Below are 22415 nucleotides of genomic sequence, written 5' to 3'. Positions count from 1 at the left end.
AAAAAAGAACATCACATGTTTTTCAACTTTTTTCCTCCACCAGAGTGGGCACAGGAATAAAATGAAACAACTGTAACCCCCCAGAGCACCTTTCTGAGAAAAGCAGGCCCTGCACGCAGCTGGCCCAGAATCTATCACCAGTCTCTTCAGGTTATGTCCCATTTTCACATTTCAAGAACAGATGTTCAACTATTGCTCCTGTCTCTTATTTTCATTCTCTAATACTCCACAGCCTGAGTACAGATGTTCTGGTCTTCCTTGTGTCTTTTAAAGAATGAGATATAATTGACCTAGAACATTCTATTAGCTTCAGGTGTACAGCATAATGATTCAGTATTTGTGTTTATTGTGGAGTGATCACCGTGGTAAATCATCACACATAGTAACAGGATTGTTTTTCTTGGGTTGAGAACTTTTAGGGTTTACTCTCTTAGCAACGTTCAAATATGCAATACAATAGTATTAACGGCAGTCACCCTGCTGTGTATTATATCCGTAGGACTTATTTATTTTATAACTTGAAGTTTGGTCAACAGGTACAAGAGTCTGTGTATTTTAAGCTACCATTTTACAATTTAGGTTCTTTACAACCTTTTTGCGTGTGTGTGTGTGTGTGTGTGTGTGTGTGTAGTTTTTTACGAACACAGGCAGAAAATCTTGAGATTTGTTTCTTCATTTAAATTTTTTTAATGTTTATTTATTTTTGACACAGAGAGAGACAGAGCATGAGTGAGCAATGGGCAGAGAGAGAGGGAGATACAGAATCCCTGGAGGCTCCAGGCTCTGAGCTGTCAGCACAGAGCCTGACGCGGAGCTCGAACTTGTCAACTGTGAGATCATGACCTGAGCCGAAGTCGGACTCTCAACTGACTGAGCCACCCAGGCGCCCCTGTTACTTCATTTATTTGCTTTGGAGGGTCCCTCACTCACAGGACAAAAGTCACAGTGCCTGGCATGAAGCAAGTGCTCAGTGTTTGTTGACTGACTACATTTAAGATGGGTTACTCTGTGACTCCTGAAGTACACTGCTTTGTCTTTGAGCTGTGATGTTGCTCGCTTTTCTGGAAAAATTAATTCATCCCTTCAACTATTTAACAAACAGTGAGTTTCCACGAGTGAGTTTCCATGAATCAGACATTAGGGAAGCCCAGGCAAGAAATCTTGTCGTATCCTAATGTAAGAAATAATTGAGCTTCCCTGAGTCCCTAGTTTTGTTTTTGTCTTTCATTGAGGTGACATTCTCATAACATGAGTAGAACCATTGGAAAGCGTACCATTGAGTGGCATTTGGTACAGTCACCATGTTGTGCAACCTCCACCCCCATCTGGTTCTGCAGCGATCTCATCACCTCCAGGGAGGCTGGTACCCACTGAGCAGTTTTGCCCCAATCCCCTCCCCAGCCCCTGGCAGCCATTAACCTGCTTTCTGTCTTTGGGATTATCGCTTGCTTTGGATTTAAAAGGAATGATGGCAGGGGCACCTGGGTGGCTTAGTCGGTTGAGCACGTGGCTTCGGCTCAGGTCATGATCTCATGGTTCGTTAAGTTCAAGCCCCACATCAGGCTCTGTGCTGTCAGCTCTGTGCTGGAACCTGCTTCAGATTCTGTGTCTCTCTCTATCTCCACCCCTCCCTGACTTGCTGTGTCTCTTTCTTTCTCAAAAATAAGTAAAAACATTGAAAATCATAAAAGGAATGATGGCATTGAACTTGCCTAAGAAACTCTGGGCTTTCCATCGGAGAGCAGTTTAGACTATCCCCTGCTCCAGGGCCGGGAGATGGTCATGGAGGAGTGAGGGGTCATCCACGCTGTCAGTGGATAACCCTCCACGGGCAAAGGCCACCATGCAGTTAGTTGCAGCTGCTGTCAGATGCGCAGAATTCGCGTAGAATCTGCTTCCTGATGCCAAGATGCTTTTTCTAGGATGGTCGGTCCTGATGTTATTCCACTCCCACATATCTACGGAGCGCGAATCAAAGGTGTGGAAGTGTTCTGTCCTTTGGACCCCCCGCCTCCCTATGAGGCTGTGGTGAGCCAGACGGACCAGGAGCAGGTACAGTCTATAGTTTCTCCTTGGTACCTTGACTGCTAGTAGGAGGTGCAGCATGGGGCACAGAGAATGGTGGGAGACTGGGCCCTGCACTTGCTTTGAAGTTCAGTGGAGTCCAGATGGGGGTGGGGTTGAGTATCACCAGATAACCCTCTTTTCTCCTGTGACGTAGGGATCTTCATTCCACATGCCAGAAGGATCAGAAGGTGCCATGAGCCCCTTGGAGCCAATCTGCATGCCAGTGACTCGAGGTAATAAACATTATCACTGCTCAAACTCAGGGTTCAGTAGCGTAAGATACAAAATGGTGACCTATATGATACTTTGTTGGGGGTCAGATACCTTGGAGCCAATGGTCCACACTGTATCCTTTGTCCAGGTGTAAAAGTACTGTCAACAATTAGGGTTGGCAAGTGAGAGATACTATGTAAACAGAAATAAAGATATCCTTAGAATTTTTTTAGGAGTGGGGTGCCTGGCTGGCTCAGTCGGTTAAATGTCCAACTTCGGCTCAGGTCACAATCTCACAGTTCATGGGTTCGAGCCCCGCGTCAGGCTCTGTGCTGACAGCTCAGAGCCTGGAGCCTGCTTGGGATTCTGTGTCTCCCTCTCTCTCTGCCCCTCCCCTGCTCGCACTCTGTGTCTGGCTCCCTCTCTGTGTCTGGCTCCCTCTCTTAAAAATAAATAAACATGACAAAAAAAATTATAAGAATCTTTGAGGAGTAACAAGGCTCTTCACCCTGTGAAATGGATTATAGATTATAATTTGGCAGTCCAATGTTTTCCCATCTCAGATTTTCTTTCTCCTGTTAAAATAAGCTGGGCTCTTTTTAAAGGGAAAAAGGAGTTTTGTTGATTTCAGGATGATGATCTGTGAGATTGCGCTGTCATTTTTAACCTGGGGTCTATGTCACGGTGCCTTCACACAGAATGAATGCTGATTTTCAGTCCTGCCTCAAAACGCTAGAGTCAGTTTACAGCTATCCTTGTCCTTTAAGGGAACACTGTTACAGCTTTCTTTCTTTCTTTGGAGAGGTTTTAAATGGCCCAGAAAACTGTCCACCAGCACAAAATGGCAGTGGTGATAAATAATGGATCAAGTGTGGCTATTTTCGACGGAGGTGAATTTTCAGTGGCGCCGTTTGGAACAGGTCTCTGTTCTGCTCACCTTCCATCTTGGAATAATGCAGCTGCGTTCTCCCTCCTAAGCATGTTTGGGATTCTTCCACTTCTTAAAAAAAGTTACCCAGACCACACTCAGGCTCACAAATGACGTGATTTGGTCATGCTGAACAGAAGTCACCCGTTTCTTGAGTGGTTTTACCTATCTGCTCAGCGGCCCTGGCTCTTTCCCTTGGCCTTCAGGAGTTCCCGAGCATGGCCTCCACTCTAGGCCGTGCAAATGCCTCGTCTTTCTGCCTTTGGTCTGCAGCCCTCACAGTCACCTTACCCGGGCAGGCATGTACTTCCACCCACGCAAGCTCACCCTGAATTCTCAGAAACAGGGAAAGCGGCCAGGAGCTTTCCCTGGAGAAGATTCTAACACTCTTAGGAAAACAAACACGCGCACACACACACACACACACACCCTGACATTTTGGAATGGCTTCTTTATTTTGCTCTGCTCTTCGACTTAAAGTTTTTTGTTTGCTTGTTTTAGGTGTGGAGGGATGGTTTGGAGAGGCAGCGGTTCCCACAGTGCTGGGAAGTAAAAACTCACTGGGCCGGGAGCCGAAGCAAATGTTGTTCACTGTATTTTCCTGCCCTTACAGGTTGGGGCTCACAGGTGTTTCCTGCCCAACATTTTGAAGGCGGCAGCTGGTGAAATAATGTGCGTTTCTCTTTTTTTTTAAAAAAAGAATCAGGTGGGGACAGTCCTAACATACCTGGAGAAGAAAGTGGATCCATGTCAGCGCCCGATGCAAACCAGCTGCGTCCTGCGGGAAGCCGGAGAGCCCCGCCGCAGCTGAGGGCGAGATCCAGGAGCGACCCTGTGCTCCATCATTCCGCGGAGAGAGGTGATGGCACTCCCCAAGCTACTTGCAGGGCCCCATGCACGTGTTTGCCCAAAGGTGCCTGGTGAAAGCTGGGGGTGGGGTGGGGGCAGTTTAAGAGATGTCTAGAAAGAGGTTAAGAGGTCTTGGGAAAATAAGATATTCTGCATGCACATTAGGAAGATATATCTGCCCCATCTTTTAAGACTGGTATTGAGTTTTTCTTTTTTTTTTTTTTTTTTAAACGTTTATTTATTTTTGGGACAGAGAGAGACAGAGCATGAACGGGGGAGGGGCAGAGAGAGAGGGGGACACAGAATCAGAAACAGGCTCCAGGCTCTGAGCCATCAGCCCAGAGCCTGACGCGGGGCTCGAACTCACGGACCGCGAGATCGTGACCTGGCTGAAGCCGGACGCTTAACCGACTGCGCCACCCAGGCGCCCCTGGTATTGAGTTTTTCAAGTCATTGTTAGCAAAAGCATTTGGTTGCACATGACCGTGGAGTGCTACTATGTGAAGAAAACAATGCAAACCTGACTCTGATTTCTGGGTGCTCACAGTCCTGTGGAAATAAACCTTCTCTCTGAAGGAAAAAGTTAAAGGGCTGTATTTTTTTACCCTCTCTCTTTTGATTTATCTTTTTTTTTTTTTTTTTTTTTTTTACTGTGTATGAGTACTTGAGTTATTTAAATCTGGCTTGTTTTGAGAACTTTAGACAGAGTGAGACTCACTCCAGTTTTCTCCCTCTCCATTTTGAGTTTGTGTGTAGATGTTATTTGAATAATTTTATTTTTTTTATTTTTTATTTTAAAAAAAATTTTTTTTTCAACGTTTATTTATTTTTGGGACAGAGAGAGACAGAGCGTGAACAGGGGAGGGGCAGAGAGAGAGAGGGAGACACAGAATCGGAAACAGGCTCCAGGCTCTGAGCCATCAGCCCAGAGCCCGACGCGGGGCTCGAACCCACGGACCGCGAGATCGTAACCTGGCTGAAGTCGGACGCTCAACCGACTGCACCACCCAGGCGCCCCAGAATAATTTTAAATCAAAAAAATTTTTTTAATTAAAAATTTTTAAGTAAAGTTTTTTTTAACGTTTATTTTTGAGAGAGTGCATGCAAATGTATGCACGTGGGCAGAGGAGGAGCAGAGAGAGGGAGGCAGAGAGTCCAAAGTGGGCTCCACACTGACTGCAGAGGGCCTGATGTGGGGCTCGAACCCATGAACTGAGAGATCATGACCTGAGCCGAGGTCAGATGCTCAACCAACTGAGCCACCCAGGCACCCCCCAAATTTAAAAATTTTTAAAAATTTAAAGAACATTGAGTCCTTTTTCTGGATACATGAATACCTGAATGCGTGAATACCAAATAGCTCTTCATTGTGGAAAATCGTAAAAAATAAAGGAAATAAAGGAAGACAATGAAACTGTAAGGCCACCAGTACAGGCTTCTTTCGGTGACCTGTTCTAACAAGTAGCCTCCGCTCTCCTGAAGCTCGATGCAAATACGACTTTGCAAACGCTCTCCCCCTGCTCTCTCTGGGGCCCCGTGTTGTCCTCCCCCCACTTGTAGTGTTGGTTCTGTCCCTCTGACAGCCTGTGTTGTTTGCCACAGCTCTGGACTGACCTTGTGGGCGCCAGAGGGAACATTCCTCTTGTCTTCTGTGCTGGAGGAGTCCCACCGCCTGGGACTGAGCACCTCTGCAAGCCCACAGGCCAGCAGCCGGGCCCCTCAGCTCCCCAAGCCCATTTCACAGAGGGTCTCTACCCTACCTGGCGAGTTGAGGACTCGAGCTGGCCACCTGCCTGCTTCCCCGGGAACTTGGCTGTCTGAACAGCTTAGTGAGATCCTTCCAGAGCCCCTCCCCCATTCTGCAGCGCTGCGGGGCAATGATGACACATGTTTACCTGTTGGAGCCCTCAATCGTAGAAGGGACCAGATTGCCTTCCAGTGACAGTGTGCAGTCCCTGACCATCCTCACACATGAGTGTCTGTAGGGACCATTTCTGAAAACCTCCTGCTCTGTGTGGGAACATGCACATGGCAGCCTGGAGGATGCCACTAACCCCTGTTTGGCGCTCCCCATGTCTACTTTTCTCCAGAGGAAAAGGAGTGCTCCCCTTCCTCCTGTTCTCCCACCCTCCGCCTCCTTTCTTCCTCGAATATCAAATTTCCGCTTGTCAGGCCTTCACAGACTCAATTCTCCAGTGTCGTGTATGCTGAGGGCTGCTGGCTGGCTGACGAAAACGTGGAGACCAGGTCTGAGTTTCACTTCACCCACTTGATGGTGCAGTAATGCTCTGCTGGTCCTGAAACCCTTCTGATGTAGGTAGCTGTGGAAATTAGGGCCTGTGGTGGATCTCCCAGGCCACGTGTTGACTTCAAGAATGACATGTGATTTTTCTGCACCTAGATTTTTCTCTCCTTAATAGTCAGCCATAGAGCTACCTCCCAGCCATGGTGTGAGCATCCATAAGTCAGCACCATGCCCTGAGGATGTTTAGGGCAAAGGTACAGTCACAGGGAGCAGAGCACTCCATTCATCCCACAGTCTTGTCTCTCCTCAGTCTAAGTGCCACCTTCACCTTCCCCTCCGCCCCTTGGAACATTCTTTCATCGGGCTGGCCATCTCTTTTCCTGTTTCCTGCTCGCCACCCATCCCCACTTACCGGTCATTACTCCATGGAACCATTGCTCCGTTGCAGTTTGCATTCTGGATGCTCTTCTCTGTCATCTGTCTTCAGCTTGGTGGTTGTGTTTTATGTGGCACAATAAAATGCTTTGGGGACATGTCCTTTTGGAACTTCAGGGAATACGTTTGTGTCGTCGTCGTTGTTGTTTTCCTTTTCCCTCTGCAAGACGAAAAGCAAGACGTGCATGGTCATTGGCATTTGCAACATGCTTTCCACGCCAAGTTTAGTGGCCCTCACTGTCTCCGTCCAGGCGTGTGTTCACGGGGGCATGGCCAACGGGCATGTATTGTCTGTCTCTGCCCACAGCTGCCCCGGTGCTCAGCTGTGAAGCTGCCACGCAGACAGAGGGAAGACCGCAGCTGGCCACAGTGACTTTGAGGAGAGGTCTGAGATGCAGAGCCTCGCGATGCCGGCCTCGGTCCCTGATAGATTACAAGTCCTACATGGACACCAAGCTGCTGGTGGCCAGGTTCCTGGAGCAGTCCTCCTGCAGTATGACCCCGGACATCCATGAGCTCGTCGAGAACATTAAATCTGTTCTGAAGTCTGACGAGGAGCACATGGAGGAGGCCATCACGAGTGCCAGTTTCCTCGAACAGGTAGTTTTATTACTCGTCTCGGGCGCGAGTCGGAGAACTTGTTTCCGTGGCAGCTGAGGCAGCTTTTCTGATCTCCAGTCCAAGGCACATAAGTTCCTGGTCATGTATCAAGGGAATTGGGATTGTTAGGAGGTCTGGGGAGGGAGAGAGACGAAGCTGAAGCACTTTCTTTTCAGGTGTGATGACTTTTCCACAGGCTCCTTGGCCCAGGGAGAGAAAGTGATTTTCCTAGGACGTGGAAGCACTCCTGGGAAAAGAAAGGGGTGCAGCTCGGGCAGAAGAGCAAGGAGTCTGGGCATTGATTGATAGGGCATGGTTTCTCAGCCCTGTGACAATGATGGACATCCCTGAATTTTAAAATTGGCAGCATTCTGGGAGCTGTTGATATTCCCACGAAGTACTGGCAAGATATCTAAACCAATAGGACTTAAAGGAATAAATGCCTTTTCCTCTGCATAGATTAAAAACTACAAGGCAATTCCCTAATCTGAAGTCACCCAGTGGAAAGATAACATTGGGCACGTAATATAATCCATTTGGGTGTCCGTTTTCTCATTTTTACCTATTTTATTTGATTATTTAATGTGTATTTATTTATTTTGAGAGAGAGAGAGACAGAGAGAGAGAATCTCAAGCAGGCTCTGCACTATCAGCACAGAGCCCGATGTGGGGCTCAGACTCATGAACCGTGAGATCATGACGTGAGCCGAAATCAGGAGTCGGGCACTTAACTGACTGAGCCACCTAGGTGCCCCAGTTTTCTCATTTTTTAAAAAAGTGAAGCCTTGGACTGGGTGGTCTCCACCCCTGTGCCTCTGAACGAAGAGGGTTTGCTCCTGATGAGAACTGCGGACGGGTCACAGCTTTAATTACCCACCTCTTTTAAAAGCCATTATGTTTTAGGCACTTACTTTGTTGCCCCTTGTATGAGGGGCGGCCATGGTAGATCTCAGAGCACAGTGGCTCACGGGTGATGCCTGCTGGTGTCTGTGTGCATTAAGTGCCCAACGCATACCCTGGGCTGCTGGGCCCAAGGGAAGTTGCCACAGGGTCCTCGGTGAGTTGTTAAGACGGACAAAGTCCCTGTTCATCTTCCTTTCCGTTTCCCCTTTCTACCTGCTGGCCTCTTTTGACAGAAGCCAGTTTCTCTCCTGGCCCCTCAGGGGACCCAGGGGAGTAGAAGAGACATCTGATTACTCACTTGAGCAGGTACGTGAACTGGAGACCCTCTTGTTGGCTGTTTTCTAAACCAGTGGTCAGCCTGTGGTCTTGGGTCAGGCTCTCGTTAGCGTCTGTGTAGGGGAGACATTTACATCCTCATATCCCCGGGCCCACGCCGGAAGTCATTCCCTACCTCCTCCTCTCTGTCCAGCCCCGACAGCCCGAGAAACAGCAAGCATTTGGAGCCACTTGTGCAAGGCTGCCAAGCCCTAGGGAGGTGAGAGCTGGCGTATCTGCCAAGCCATTGGTGTGGACCTTCTGCACGGGCTCCTCTGGAAAACAGCTCTGGGGAAAAAGAACAAGCACTTTCAGTTCGACAGATGCTGTCACCGCGAATGTCTGCTGGGTCTTTGTGCCAAGTCTGGATAAAAGTTCAGGCACTGGGATTGCTGCAGTGGACTCCGGGTCATCTGCTGGCTCCTTCCAGGAGTGGCCCCCAGCGGTGATGTGTTGTAATGTCACGTCTCTCCCCAGACAGAAGGAAGTAGGGACAAGCAGAAGGAGAGCTTTTATTTATGACTCCACTCAGCTTTGCACATTTTTACTTTTCCTGGTATTACTAGAATGCGTTTTTAGAGCCATTTTAATTTTTATCTGTGTCAAAACCACTTGCCCTAATTTACACGTAATGACAATTGACGTCTATGATTGCTGGAGTTTTCTTTTTAACCAGAAGGACAAATATAATAACAGTATGGTAGCAAAATTTAATGTCCCATCCCTTGGAGGGATTTTCTTCCCATGACCTTAAAATCTCAGAATGGTACAGGGGTGCCCTGGTGGATCAGTCGGTTAAGCGTCCGGGTTCAGCTCAGGTCATGATCTTACTGTTCCTGGGTTCGAGCCCCACGTTGGGCTCTGTGCTGACAGCTCGGAGCCTGGATCCTGCTTCAGATTCTGTGTCTCCCTCTCTTTCAGCCCCTCCCCCGCTCATGCTCTCTCTCTCTCTCTCTCTCTCTCTCTCTCTCTCTCTGTCAAACATTAAAAAAATTTTTTTTTAACTCTCAGAATGGTATAAATGAGACAAAAAGTCATCCCAATGATTGTTTTCTGATAGAACAATCACAGGTAATAATGAAGCACCTGGGTTTTTCTAAAGTCACTAACAGTATTACAGGTCATATAGTCATGACTGTGCCGCTTCTGGAAACTTCCATGTACCTACCCGACAATTCTCCCCTCGTCAATCCCAATTGGATGAGGAATTCCCTGTATTTTTGCCATTTTACGAAGTAAGCGCTATTCTGACATGTTTAAAGTCACATATGTGCTCCACTGCAAAACAGATCGAGCAGTAGAACCATTCTGAAACATTTTTACAAATAGAGTGGCTTAGTTTTTATGTTGTTTATTGTGTTTTTTATCCAAGGGTTGTCAGGTCGATTGGAAGCGTCGCTGGTTTTGGTTGACATTTTCTAACCTCATTAGCTGGACTCCATGCCAGATTGGTAGTTACTCACTTTTCAAGCACATTGCTGTCACCTGGGCTCCTGTTAGAACTACTGATGCTCCAGCCCCATGTCACAATTGCTGTCGGGGAGCTGGGAATCCATGTCACCAGCTCCTGTCCCCTCCAGAAACGTGGAGACCCGGGAGGTAAAGTGAGGCAGGTGGGCAGCCGACACCCTAGAAAATTGGGGAATTTCGTAGGAACGTTAGAAAAGAGGCAGTCTGTTGAAAGCATCTGTGAATTCCAGTTGTGTTCCACATGGGGAAAACAGCCTATTTTCTTTTCCAAAGCAACTGAGCTACAGAGTGCATGGATGGATAGAGGAGGCCGGTTGCAGGGACCTCATGTGGTGAAGCTTAACGTGTCCCTCACCCTCTTCTTCTCCCCAAGATCATGGCCCCGTTGCAGCCCAGCACTTCCAGGGCCCACGTGCCACCCTCCCGGAGACAGCCTGGACTCTTGCACCTGCAGAGCTGCGGGGACCTCAGCACCTTCGTCCCGGCGGGGAGGCCGAGAGCCCAGAGGAGGCCCCGGCGAGCGGAGGCCGAGCGGCCCCACAGCCTCATCGGCGTCATCCGGGAGACTGTCCTGTGAACCTGTGAGGCCAGGCCCCCGGGGGGGGCAGGACGGAAGATGGACCCGGAAGGAGGAATGATCCCCAACCACGGGGTCCCCTGGCTGGGAGTTGGCGCGCCCTCCGGGAACTCCTTAAAAGGGGGGGGCATGCTGGAGGACATTTGTCCCCCCTCTCCGGCACCTCGTTCTGCTGACTGAGCGCATTCAGGGGTGGACAGGCAGGTTCTTCCGGGCACTTTTGGCTTTTGGATGCACAGATCTGGAGGCCTCTGCCAGGTCACCTGGGCAGAAAGTGGGCTAGTGATTCTTTGCCCACCTCACGCCCCGTGGCTCTCTTCCTCGCTGCGTGCCTCCCTCAGTGGAAGGACAGATCTGCTGGGCCGCTCTTGATAGCTCCCGCAGCCTTTCGCTGCTCCCTGGGAGAGCAGTGGGCACAGAGGCAGGACGATTAACCCCCATGTTTTCTGCACTTGTCAAGCTTCATTTTAGGTCACCCTCAAATCACAGTCTCTTTAGGAAAAACGGGGAACTCATTCAGTGAAAATCGTAACGAAAGACGTTTGGGAGAGGGTCTTGTTGATTCCATTTACTCGTGCTTGCGAAACTAGAGATGGATAAGGCCTGGCGGAGAATAAAAATGAGTACTTTGGACCTCTGGGCTCGGTGTATACCATTTGCACGTGTCTAGGTGACCTAGGCCTTTCCTTAGGAAGGGCTGAACACTTGAAGCAGAGGTGGGCAGCTGCTCTGGTCCAGGCAGACCACCAAACCGGCTTCATCTCCAAAGCACCATCCCCCTGGGGATCACAACACGACCTTCGTTCATTCAGGCAGCGCTTGGCTGAGTGGCTTCAGGGAACGGCTTCCTTCTAGCTGGGCCGTGAGCAGCAGATCAGTCATTATAGACTGGGGATTCATGCGAAGAAGGGAGAGAAGGTTTCTTTGAAGAGCTGATGTTTGAGCAGGGCTCGACTGAGAGTCAGGGAAGGCTGCTGCAGGAGGAGCGAATGGCCAATGCAACCCTCAGCGCTAGAGGCCAATGGGAGCAGAGAGAGGGCAGAGGTGGGAGGAGCCTCAGGCTGGATTTCCCTGCTAACCGCGAGCTACCCCGGAAGAGTTTTCAATTGGAGTAACAGATTCCATTTACATTTCAAGAGATCAGGTGCAGCTGGAGAATAGTTTAGTTTGGGGGCTGAGGCTATAAAAGGAGAGACTGTCTTCCTTGCCAGGCCCTGCGTGTGCTCCGGGGACTGTGGTAGGGGGACTTCCAAGCTCTCGGTTCACCTCCCGACGGCCAAAGAGGTGGGTGCTCTTCCTGGTCCCATTTTACAGATGAGGAAGATGAGGTTCCATAACTTGCTCAAGGTGCCTCAGCCCTTCAGGGGTAGAGATGTCGTGCCCACCCGAGCAGCCCCTCCGGAAGCCACGGTCTCTCTCCACCTCCCGAACAGGTGCAGTCTGACAGTTCCCGTTTCTTTCACGCAGTGCTTGCTGAGGCCTCTAGCTAGGCTGACGGAAGCACAGACTCTTCTGGCTGCAAGCCGCCAGGCTAGAGTGGGAATTGCAGCGGGGCCCCTGGAGGGGCTGAGTAAGGAAGAGGGGGGAAGACCGTTTGGAGGCGCTGGTTGGGGTGGGTGGGGAGCACTGGCTGTGGAAGCAGAGCCGGACGCGAGGGAGAGCTGGGGGGCTGGCAGGCTGCTCTGGGGCGGGCGGGCTGTGTTTGTGGAGGAGGTTGACGGCGGCTTCCCCACCTGCAGTTTCTCTGTTCTCCTCCCCCACCCCCAGGCATTGGACTCTCTGTGGCAGCAAGTAATGTCTTCATTTTTCTAGAAGCCCTCGCCGTCAGCCTCGCAGCTGCCCACTGGGGGTTGGTCCGCTTCCCTGGGGTGGGGGTGGGGGGGGCAGGGAGGGTCTGGCTTTTCTCACATCTCTAGGTTTATGATCTCTCCCATTCTGGGAGGGCATTGTCTTTAGCCGCATCCGTCTTCTTCCCCTCCTGCACCATTACCTCCAACTGCCACTGAGGGCCTCCTCACCCGGAAGGCTCAGAGAAGGGGGGTGGGCACCTCACGTGCACACAGCGTCCGCCTCTCTAGCCTTGGAGGACCACAGAGGTGGTGACAAAGCATCTCAAATGTAGTTATCAGAATGACCCCAGAGGGTTGACTGATTGGCGTGAGGGGTTTTTAAAATACATTTTCACTGGCGAGGTACAAGATGTGTGGCTGGGCAGGAGCCTTGCGTGGGTACCGTCGCCTCTGCTCCCATGGGGAGTAAGAATCGGGTCCCCACTTCGTGAGACTGTCCTGGGATGGATCAGGACACGGGCTGCTCCTTCATAATGTTGGCATCTGTACCTCACCCTTTCACACAAGCTGCGTGTCCAAGTGTCTGAAGACCGAGTGGGACTTTCCCAAGGTTCCAAACTGTTCTGCACAGACATGCCAGTGAGTCTTTGTGTCTGGCTGGCGGAATTTCTTTGAAGATCTGCTTTCTTTGGAACAGCCTACCCAATGGTGAGATTAGGGAGAGGGGTCCGTGGCTGGAACTGCACAAGGCTGCCCATATTTGCCAAAAGAACCAGACATTTGCTGAACAGCTGCACTGGGAAGGTCCAATCCATCTACACCCCCAATTTGCACATGAGGAAACTGAGTCTCAGAGCAGAAGGAGACCAGTAATTCTGGCTCCAGGACCAGGGCTATGGGTGCAGGTCAGAGCTTCTCAGACTATTGGGGATGAAAGACTGATTTTTTCCCCCCTCCAATCTGTCATGGACCAAAAGCTTTTGTGAATTATAGACTGAGTGAAAACCGTGTTAGTTGACTAGGCCTGTTACGACAGCCTACCAAAGACTGGGTGACTGGAGACATAGAAGCTTTATTTCTCACAGTTCTGGAGCCCCTGAAGTCCAAGGTCAAGGTGCTAGCAGATTCGGTGTCGGGTGAGAGCACCCCCCTTCCTGGCTTGCAGATGGTGGGCTTCTTGCTGTGTCCTCCTGTAGTGGAAAGGGAGGGAGGGGGAGAGAGGGCAGGCGGGAAGGAAGAAAGAAGTCTGTTCCTCTTTTTCCTCTTCTGAGGGCACTAATCCCATCGTGGGGGCACCACCCTCATAACCTCACCTAAACCCAATTATTTGCCAAAGGCTTTGCCTCCAGATACCAACACTCTTGGCATTAAGGCTTCAACAGATGGACTTTGAGGGACGTGAACATTCAGTCCACAGTACTGATTGACCAGGAAAATGAAATCATAGTAAGGAAAAAAACACAGAAAGATGTAACCTCCCAGCCTTTACTTTTTTAGAGCAGTTTGAGGTTTAGAGCAAATTGAACACCAAGTACAGAGATCTCTCCTACAGCTCCGGCCCCTAGGCATGTACCATTTCCCCCGGGCCCCGCCCCCCCCCCCCATCAGCATCTCACACCCCGGCGCTGCATTTCCAGAACTTACTCTTGTCAGGGGCCAGGAACAAAGCGTTCTTGGCCTGGGTCAGTGGCCTGCACTCTGCGTGGAGCATGTTGGGATTCCTCCCCTAACCCCACTTTCAGCCCTGAGTCTGTTTTGTGTGCGGGGCCCTGGGGACACGGATGAGGAAGCCTGGGAGTGGGAAGATGGGCAGACACCCTTCCCTCCACACCCATGTGTCTCTGAGGCTGCAGTCACATTTAAGACCTTTGGCAAGCCCCTCAGGATTCGGGAGAGCTGGCAGAGGAAAGAAGTAGCTCCTGTCTCCACCCAGCTTTTGGGGAAACAGAACAAAGTAGCACATCTCCACCCTCGCCACCCCTCCACTCCCCCCACCAAAGGAGGGTGCAAAAGAGAACAGTGAAGGGGGTGAGGGAGGGACCCGGACAAGGGCATCTTTGTTTACGTGGTGTTGCTCCCTGCCGCTGCTGCAAGGGAAGCCAAGTCTGGGGCCACAAGGCACCACATTGCTTCCATTTCTCTCTCCCAGAAGGCGCCATCACCTTCCCACTCACTCAGCAGGTGTTTATTGAGCTCCAGAGTCCAGGCAGCCGGCCAGGTGCTGGGGAAAGACTGCTCAGAGGAGAGAGGGGGCAAATAAAGTCTACAAATAATAAATGCAAGTTACATGTCTCTGGGCTGCTGCTGAATGGCTCCCTGACCCCAAGGGACAGTCTTTTGGTCACCTGGGAAGACTGAAGGTCCTGGGCCTGATTTATCAGGATGGTTTGAAGGATCCTTCATCCTTGACTGTGAACAGGTCCTGGCGGACAAGGTCAGAGCCGCAGGGCAGAGCTCTGCCCACCTGGGCTTGTGGCAGCAGGTGGTTACCATCTTGGAAATCCTTTAAAGAAAAGTTATTCGTGACACCTGTTGAAGATGGGAAGGAAGACTTATTTCAGGAGAAACTGCAGTGGCGTTTTGCAGTAGGGGAGACAGATCAGGCTCAACTCTGACTACAAGGACAAGTGCCAGGGAGCAGGGTGGGGTCAGTGGATGGAAAATGACAAGAGGAGACATCAGCGCTGCGGGATGTTTGCTAGACCAACTCACTAGGACTCTTTGGAAGGCAGGCCATGGTGATCAGATACCAAGGGTTGGGAGAGGGAGTAGGGTTTTTTGCTATACTGCCCCAGCAGGATCCTTGTTAAAACCAAGGACAGAGCTCAAGGTTGGAGCCTGGTCAGAAAGAGGATTCAGAGGAGCCAATTCAAGTTTGGCCAGGGAGAGAGTTGTCCTGACGAGCACCTTTTCTTCTGAAAGAGCACCTCTTGCCACACTGTGTCCTTAGCCTCAGGCATGTCATTGTCTCAGCAGGAAGCTTCTTTTCATGCCCACAGCTGGCAGGATCCTTTGTGTTTTGCCCTAACAAAGGAGCTAGGGCCAAAATTCTGGATGAATCCTAGTTCCTCTCTTTTGAAAAGTGGCTGTAGGACCCAGGTGGATGGAGACTTCTTCCAGTGTCTGCAGATACTGAGCATGAATGCAAAAGGATCCATTTCATGGTGGGAGGGGGGACACCTATCAGACAGGAAGGGCTCCCTGCAAGGAGAGTTGCTGGAATTACTTTGCTTTTGGTAGGAGCAGTTTCTCCCACTGCTTCCGTATCTGTTTGGTGGAGGCAAGTGGGTTTTCAACAAGAAATCATAAACCACAGTATCAGAGGTGTCAGGGACAGAGGCCTACCTCTTCGTTTTATAGATGAGGAGCCCAACATCCAGAGAGGTTAATTCATTTGCTGAGGATCACCTAAGCTACAAATGTCAGAATTCAAGAACTTCACCTATGTCTTCCGGCTTCTGTCATCACAGACAGCGCGTTCTTCTCCAGACTGCCCTAGCATGGAGCTACAAGAAGGTAAAGGAAACACCTGCAGGCACTCTTAAGCAATTGTAACATTAACACCAATGTAGCAATTAAAAATATTAATAATGTCTAACATTTATTGGGAGTCCTTCCAGAGTATTAACTTAGTTCTGGTAATCATCACAATAACCGTCCCAATTCACTAAATTCACTAGTTCTTAGGGCTTTACTTGATTTCTCTTGTCTAATTGCATTGGCTGATATCTCCAGTACAAACAGTAATGGAGATGAGCGGACATCCTTGATTTTTTTTTCTTAGAGGAAATGCCTCTGATGCTTCCCGTAAAGATGTTATCTTTAGGACAAAATCATATATTTTCCATCATATTAAGGAAGTATACAACAATCTTGAAGTTTTTGAGGTTTTTCCTTCCTCCTCTTCCTCCCATTTTTCTTGGAAGAGCTATTGAATTTTTCTCAGCATTTATGAAGATAATCATGATTTTTTTTGCCTTAGATTTCTTAACATGGGTTATGGTTTTAATGGATTTGTAATAGTGAACCAACACTGCATTCTTGAACAAATCCCACTTATTCACGATGAATTATTTTCTTAGTGTTAGATGTTAGATTCACTGTTTGCTTATATTTTATTTAGAAATTTTGCAGTGATATTTATGAATGGTACTGGTCTATATATTTCTCTATACTGCTTCTGGTTTAGCTATCAGTGTTATATTTGTTTCATAAAACATATTAGAAAGTTTTCCTTCCTTTTCAGTGCTGTGGAACATTTTAAGAACACTGGATTATCTTGTCTGTATAAGTGTGGTAGAATTTCTTGTGGAAACATCTGAGTCTGGTGCTTTTGTGTAGGCTAGTTCCTTTAATATCTCCATTTATTCAATGGAGTTGGTCCCTTTAAACTTTCTTTTTATAATTCTTTAAAATATTTACTTATTTTTGAGAGAGACAGAGCACATGTGGGGAAGGGGCAGAGAGAGAGGGAGACACAGAATCAGAAGCAGGCTCCAGGCTCTGAGCCATCAGCACAGAGCCCTTTGCAGGGCTGGAACCCATGAACCATGAGATTGTGACCTGAGTCGAAGTCAGACGCTTGACAGACTGAGCCACCCAGGCACCCCTAAACTTTCTCATTCTAATGGTGGTCAATTGGAGTAATTTTAATTTTCCTGGGAAATCGTCCATTTCATATAGTTTTCCAGATTTATTTGCATAGAAGTCTTGTGAAGTAGTCATAAGCAAAAGTAAACTTCTGTTCCAAAGGTTATTTCCCCCTTGACGTTCTTCATTTTGTGTTCTTGCCTATTTGTCATGACCAACCTGCTAATGATTTGGTTAGTTTATTAATTTTTTTAAAAATTTTTAAATGTTTTTATTTATTTTTGAGACAGAGAGAACATGAGCAGGGGAGGGGCAGAGAGAGAGGGAGACACAGAATCTGAAGCAGGCTGCAGGCTCTGAGCTGTCAGCACAGAGCCTGACGTGGGGCTCGAACTCACAGACTGTGAGATCATGACCTGAGATGAGGTTGGAAGCTTAACCTACTGAGCCACACAGGTGCCCCAAGTTTATCAATTTTTTAACAGAATTTTATTCATCAATTACATCTACTGTTTCTCTACTCATTAATTTCTGCTTTTATCTTTATTATTTTTTATGCTTTCTTCTGGTTTACTCTGTTGTTCTTTTTCAACTGTTTTGACCTGGAAGTTGAACTCCTTTTATTTTTATTGATAAATGTATGTAGCGTGATGATTTTTCTTACTTATTGCTTTAATTGCATTCTATAGAGTGTGGTATGTTTTCATTGTGATTAGGGACCCCTCTTGAGGAAAAAGTATACAAAATTATGAATATAAAATTAGGTACCTGGCTTGAAAGGGGTGCATGTAATTGAGGGGCCATGATACTTGAAATTTTACTAGCTTCACAGTAAGTCCACCTCTGTTTAAACACAAGCCTGGGATTTACACATGATAGATGTCGTTGGCATTTTGAGATGACTTAGTCATCAGGGAAGACCTTGACACATGAGTAGCAAGAAAACAGAATTGCAAAGAGAATGAACTGTAATGGTGTGTGCATCACTTGTGCTTAGCACTTGGCAGAATTTATCTCCGTACTATACCGCATGCCTGATTGTTTTACTATTACCGTTTTATAAACAATAAGAAGGAGTTTCTGAAACGTTAAAATACTTGCTTCAGATCACACAGCTGGTGAGATTAAACCCAGCCAAGTCCAACCTGGAAGCCCCTGTCCTTGTCACTACACACACGGCATTGTTGGTACCCAGAAGGGACTGGCCATGTGCTCCTCCCCCGAGCAGCCGGTTCAGGAGCTTGTATTTCAGAAAGCCACCTGGAAAGGCAAGTACTGGTGGTGCACGGTTACTTTTTGTGGGTGTTGGACAAAGCATGCTGACTGTATCAGTCACCGATGGCTGTGTAACAAATCATCCTCAGACAATACATACTCACTACCTCACAGGCTCTGAGAGTCAGTAACCTGGGAGCAGCTTGATTGGATGGGTCTGGCTTAGGGACAGTAGTGAGGTTGCTGTCACGCAGTCAGAGCAGCAGCCAGCTGAAGGCTCACCTGGGACTCAGGGCTGGCTTCCAGGCTCACTCCTGTGGTGTGGACAGGCTTCAGTTTGTCACTGGCTACTGACTGGAGACTTGAGTTCCTTACTGTATAGACCTGTCTGTGGGGATGCTTACAACAAGGCAACCAGCTTCCCCCGGAATGTGTGATCTGAGAGACAGAGGAAAACTGGAGAGACTGCTGAGAGGGAAGCTGCAGGCTTCTTAAATTGTACCTTGGAAGTGACAAGCCACCATTTCTGTTTGTTAGAAGCAAGCCATGAAGTCCAGCCCACAATCTGGGGAGGGGAATTCAACTCTACCCTTTGAAGGTGTATCCAAATACGTGTGCATGTATTTTTAAAACCACCACAGTGCCAAAGGGAGACTTCAGCATTTATCTCTGCCATGGGACTTAGAACAGGGATTCTGCCTAGACTGAGGTCATCCTCCGGAACCCACTCCTTGCTCTGCCTGGAGATCTAAGCCCCTCCTCATCCTGTGGGATAGGGAGAGGTGGTTGCCCTCATTCCTGCATTCATTCACTCACTCCCTTGGCAAATATTTATCAAGTGACAACTAGATGGTGGGTGCGGTTCCAGGAACTGGGGATGAGGCAGAGAACAAAACACATTCCACCCCGTCCTTGGGCTCAGAGAGCTTTGATTTGAGTGAGAGGGGCCAGATAATAAAGAAAGAAATGATTAAAACAACAGCAATAGTGATAAGGACTATGAAGAAAAATAAAGCACGATGAAAGGATAGGAGGTGACAGGGGCCGCTGCCCCCAGACAGAGAAAACAGATGAGGTCTTGCTGCATTATATCAGAGGACCTGCTCAGAGAAATCCTCTTTGCTCAGGTGACATTTCAGCTGAGACCTGAGATGAGAGTGAGCCACAGGGCTCCTGGGAGGGAGCACAGCAAGGGCAAAGGCCCTGGGGCAGGAATGTTCTTGGTGTGTGTTGATGAGGTGTTCTGGTTGGGATGGAGAGAGCACGGGAACGATGGATGGGAAAACGGGTCAGAGAGGAGGCCAGGGTTCTTGGTTTTTAAGTCTATGTGGGATGGAGCCCATTTAAAGGGATTTGAGCAGGGGCTTAACATGATTTGGCCATGCTAATGGGTTCACTCTGGCTGCTGCTCAGACGGGGAGGAGGAGAGAAGGAGACAGGGGGCTGCTGCAATTACCCAGGGAGTGGTGACCGTGGTGGGTGGTTGTTTGTTCTAAGGAGGACGCAGCAGACGTCATGAGACACGGTCAGATTCAGATGCGGCTCCTGCCACAGCCGCTTACGTGGAGGCGGTGGGGTCGCTGACCTCAGACAGTGAGGTTCCTGCCACTTTTGCAAGCTTCTAGCCGAGTGGTGACCATTGCTTGAATACACCATGGTCTGCGTACCATGTTCCAGGCACTGTGCTAGGTCTAACGGGGAAAGAAATGAGCGAGACCACACGGCCCTCCCGGAATAGCAGGGCAGAGAGGCAGCTGAGCCGTGCACCACGGCGTGCTGTGCGACAGGCTGTGAAAAGTACCCGAGGTGTCACAAGGCAGCGAGCCTTCTGCTCTGGGCGGGGACACGGAGGGCCGCAGGGGATTTCCACTGGCAGGAATGGGGTGGCTGGTGTTCCAGGCAGAGGAAGAAGAGTCCTGGTGGTGGGAGAGGCTGTGTTTGGAGGACAGGTGGTTCCAGAAGCAGGGAACAGTTGCAGGAGATGATGCAGGACGAGAGTTAGGATCCACTTACAGAGACCCTGGAATCCCAGGCTGAGGCAGTTGGGTTGGAGGAGAGCCCTGGAAAGAGCTCCCAGGTCCCAGGTGGCATAGGTTGGAGCAGAGGAAACCGAAAATACGGACCCCTGTGGAGCTGTTATTGCTAACACTATCAGGACAGGATTTAAGAACAAAGATAATGATCACAGTACAGTTGAAAAATAGCAAGACGGGTGCCTGGGTGGCTCAGTCCGTTGAGTGTTTGACCTCTGCTCAGCCCGTGATCTCAAGGTTGGTGAGTTCAAGCCCCGCATCGGGCTCTGCACTGAGAGCTCAGTGCCTGAAGCCTGCTTTGGATTCTGTGACTCCCTCTCTCTCTCTCTCTGTTCCTCCCCTGCTCATGCTTTCTCTCTCTCTCTCTCTCTCTCTCTCTCTCTCTCTCAAAAATATTAAAAAAAGTTTTTTAATACAACAAAAAAATAGCAAGAGAAAATTGAAATAAGCCTAATTAAGCAGTCTAGTTAAAACTTCTTGCATTAAAACCTTTTAAATTGGCAAATGTGATAGAATAATGTGTATCCATTAAAAAGTGTTTTCAAAGAAATTCTTAATGACACGGGGAAGAGTTTGCAATACAATGTAAGTAAAAGGATTTAGGAAATACAGCACAGTGCACAGTATATAGTCTGAACAGAAAGGTAGCAAAATGTTTACAGTCATTTTCTCTAGGTGCTGAGATTACATGTGATTGCCATTTTCTTTTTTTAAAAATTTTTAAAATTTTTTGAGAGAGAGAGAGAATGAGCACGGGAGGGGAAGACAGAGAGAGGGAGACACAGAATCCAAAGCAGGCTCCAGGCTCTGAGCTGTCAGCACAGAGCCCAACGAGGGGCTCGAACCCATGAACGTGAGATCATGACCTGAGCCCAAGTTGGATGCTTAACTGACTGAGCCACCCAGGCGTCCCTTTTTCTACTTGTCTAAATTTTTCCAACATTTCACAGGAATTTGCATTACTTTTGGAATCAGAAAAATTGCTTGTATATAAAGATTACACATTGATTCTATTTAAAAATTTTTGTAATGTTTATTTGTAAGAGAGAGAGAGACAGACTGTGAGCTGGGGAGGGGCAGACAGAGAGGCAGACACAGAATCTGCAGCCTGTTCCAGGCTCTGAACTGTCCGCACAGAGCCCCGCACAGGGCTTCAGCTCACAAACAGTGAGATCATATCCTGAGTTGAAGTCAGACACTGAACTGACTGAGCCACCCAGGGGCCCCAAGATTAAACACTGATTTTAAATAAGGACTGGCTCACACGATTCAGAAGGATGGTCTTGAAAACCTGATTGGGAGTACTAAATACTTCGGAGGCAGAAGTGACAAACATTTGGGCTAACAGGATATGGGAGAAAGAAGGAGGCAAGAGTCAAAGATCTGTATTCTGCCTCACTCCCTTCTCCTTGGCAGCAGGTGGAGCAATCCTATTAAAATAAAATCCAGATCAATTTCCTCCTCTGCTCTAAACCCTCCAGTGGCTCCCACCTGACTCAGAATAAAAGCCAGAATCCTTAGCCGCTTACAGGGACCCACATACCGAACTTAGGGTTATCCCTGACATGGTGGTCTTACCCTCTCCTTCCTTCTGCCCTCTGCTTCGACTGCCTCACTGTGCTGAACACGCCCCAGGACCTTTGTACCTACCATCTCCTTGCCTGCAGTGCTTTGTGAAATCTCTGTGTTTTGCTCCCCTCACCTATTCCCTTCTCACCAAGGCCTTTTCCTGGGTACCCTCTCCGAAACAATCCCCTGGCACTCCCATCCTTTTGTTGCTTAATATTTATCCCTAGCACACATCATAACTATGTATTTTACTTGTTTGGTTTTTGTCTCTTCCATTAGCATATAAATTGCAGGAGGGCAGGGGTTTTGTTTTGTTCACAGCTCCTGGCACGGTATTAATACTGAGTAAATGCTTGTTGCATCTAAATAAAGAACTCAAGGGGCGCCTGGGTGGCGCAGTCGGTTAAGCGTCCGACTTCAGCCAGGTCACGATCTCGCAGTCCGTGAGTTCGAGCCCCGCGTCAGGCTCTGGGCGGATGGCTCGGAGCCTGGAGCCTGTTCCGATTCTGTGTCTCCCTCTCTCTCCCCCCCCCCCCTTCATGCTGTCTCTCTCTGTCCAAAAAAAAAAAAACCTTTAAAAAAAAAAAAAAAAAAAGAACTCAAGTGTTCCATTTAC

General features: G+C 48.7%; 1 protein-coding gene across 1 annotated transcript in view; it reads left to right on the top strand.

Moving 5' to 3' along the window:
- ENTREP1 (endosomal transmembrane epsin interactor 1) overlaps window positions 1-11239 on the top strand; it is a 67840-nt gene extending 56601 nt beyond the window's left edge. The window contains exons 7-11 of the mRNA XM_040449397.1: window positions 1923-2052; window positions 2222-2300; window positions 3909-4067; window positions 7045-7337; window positions 10399-11239. Of these exons, the coding sequence (XP_040305331.1) occupies window positions 1923-2052; window positions 2222-2300; window positions 3909-4067; window positions 7045-7337; window positions 10399-10602 (865 nt within the window). The 3' untranslated portion in view covers window positions 10603-11239. The remainder of the gene's footprint in view (window positions 1-1922; window positions 2053-2221; window positions 2301-3908; window positions 4068-7044; window positions 7338-10398) is intronic.
- The last annotated feature ends 11176 nt before the right edge of the window (window positions 11240-22415 follow it).

The sequence above is a fragment of the Herpailurus yagouaroundi genome, unplaced genomic scaffold, assembly GCF_014898765.1.
Source record: "Herpailurus yagouaroundi ecotype Mexico unplaced genomic scaffold, PumYag 199, whole genome shotgun sequence".
Lineage (NCBI taxonomy): Eukaryota > Metazoa > Chordata > Mammalia > Carnivora > Felidae > Herpailurus > Herpailurus yagouaroundi.
The sequence above is the reverse complement of the archived record's forward strand: the minus strand, read 5'-3'. Positions and strand labels throughout refer to the sequence as shown.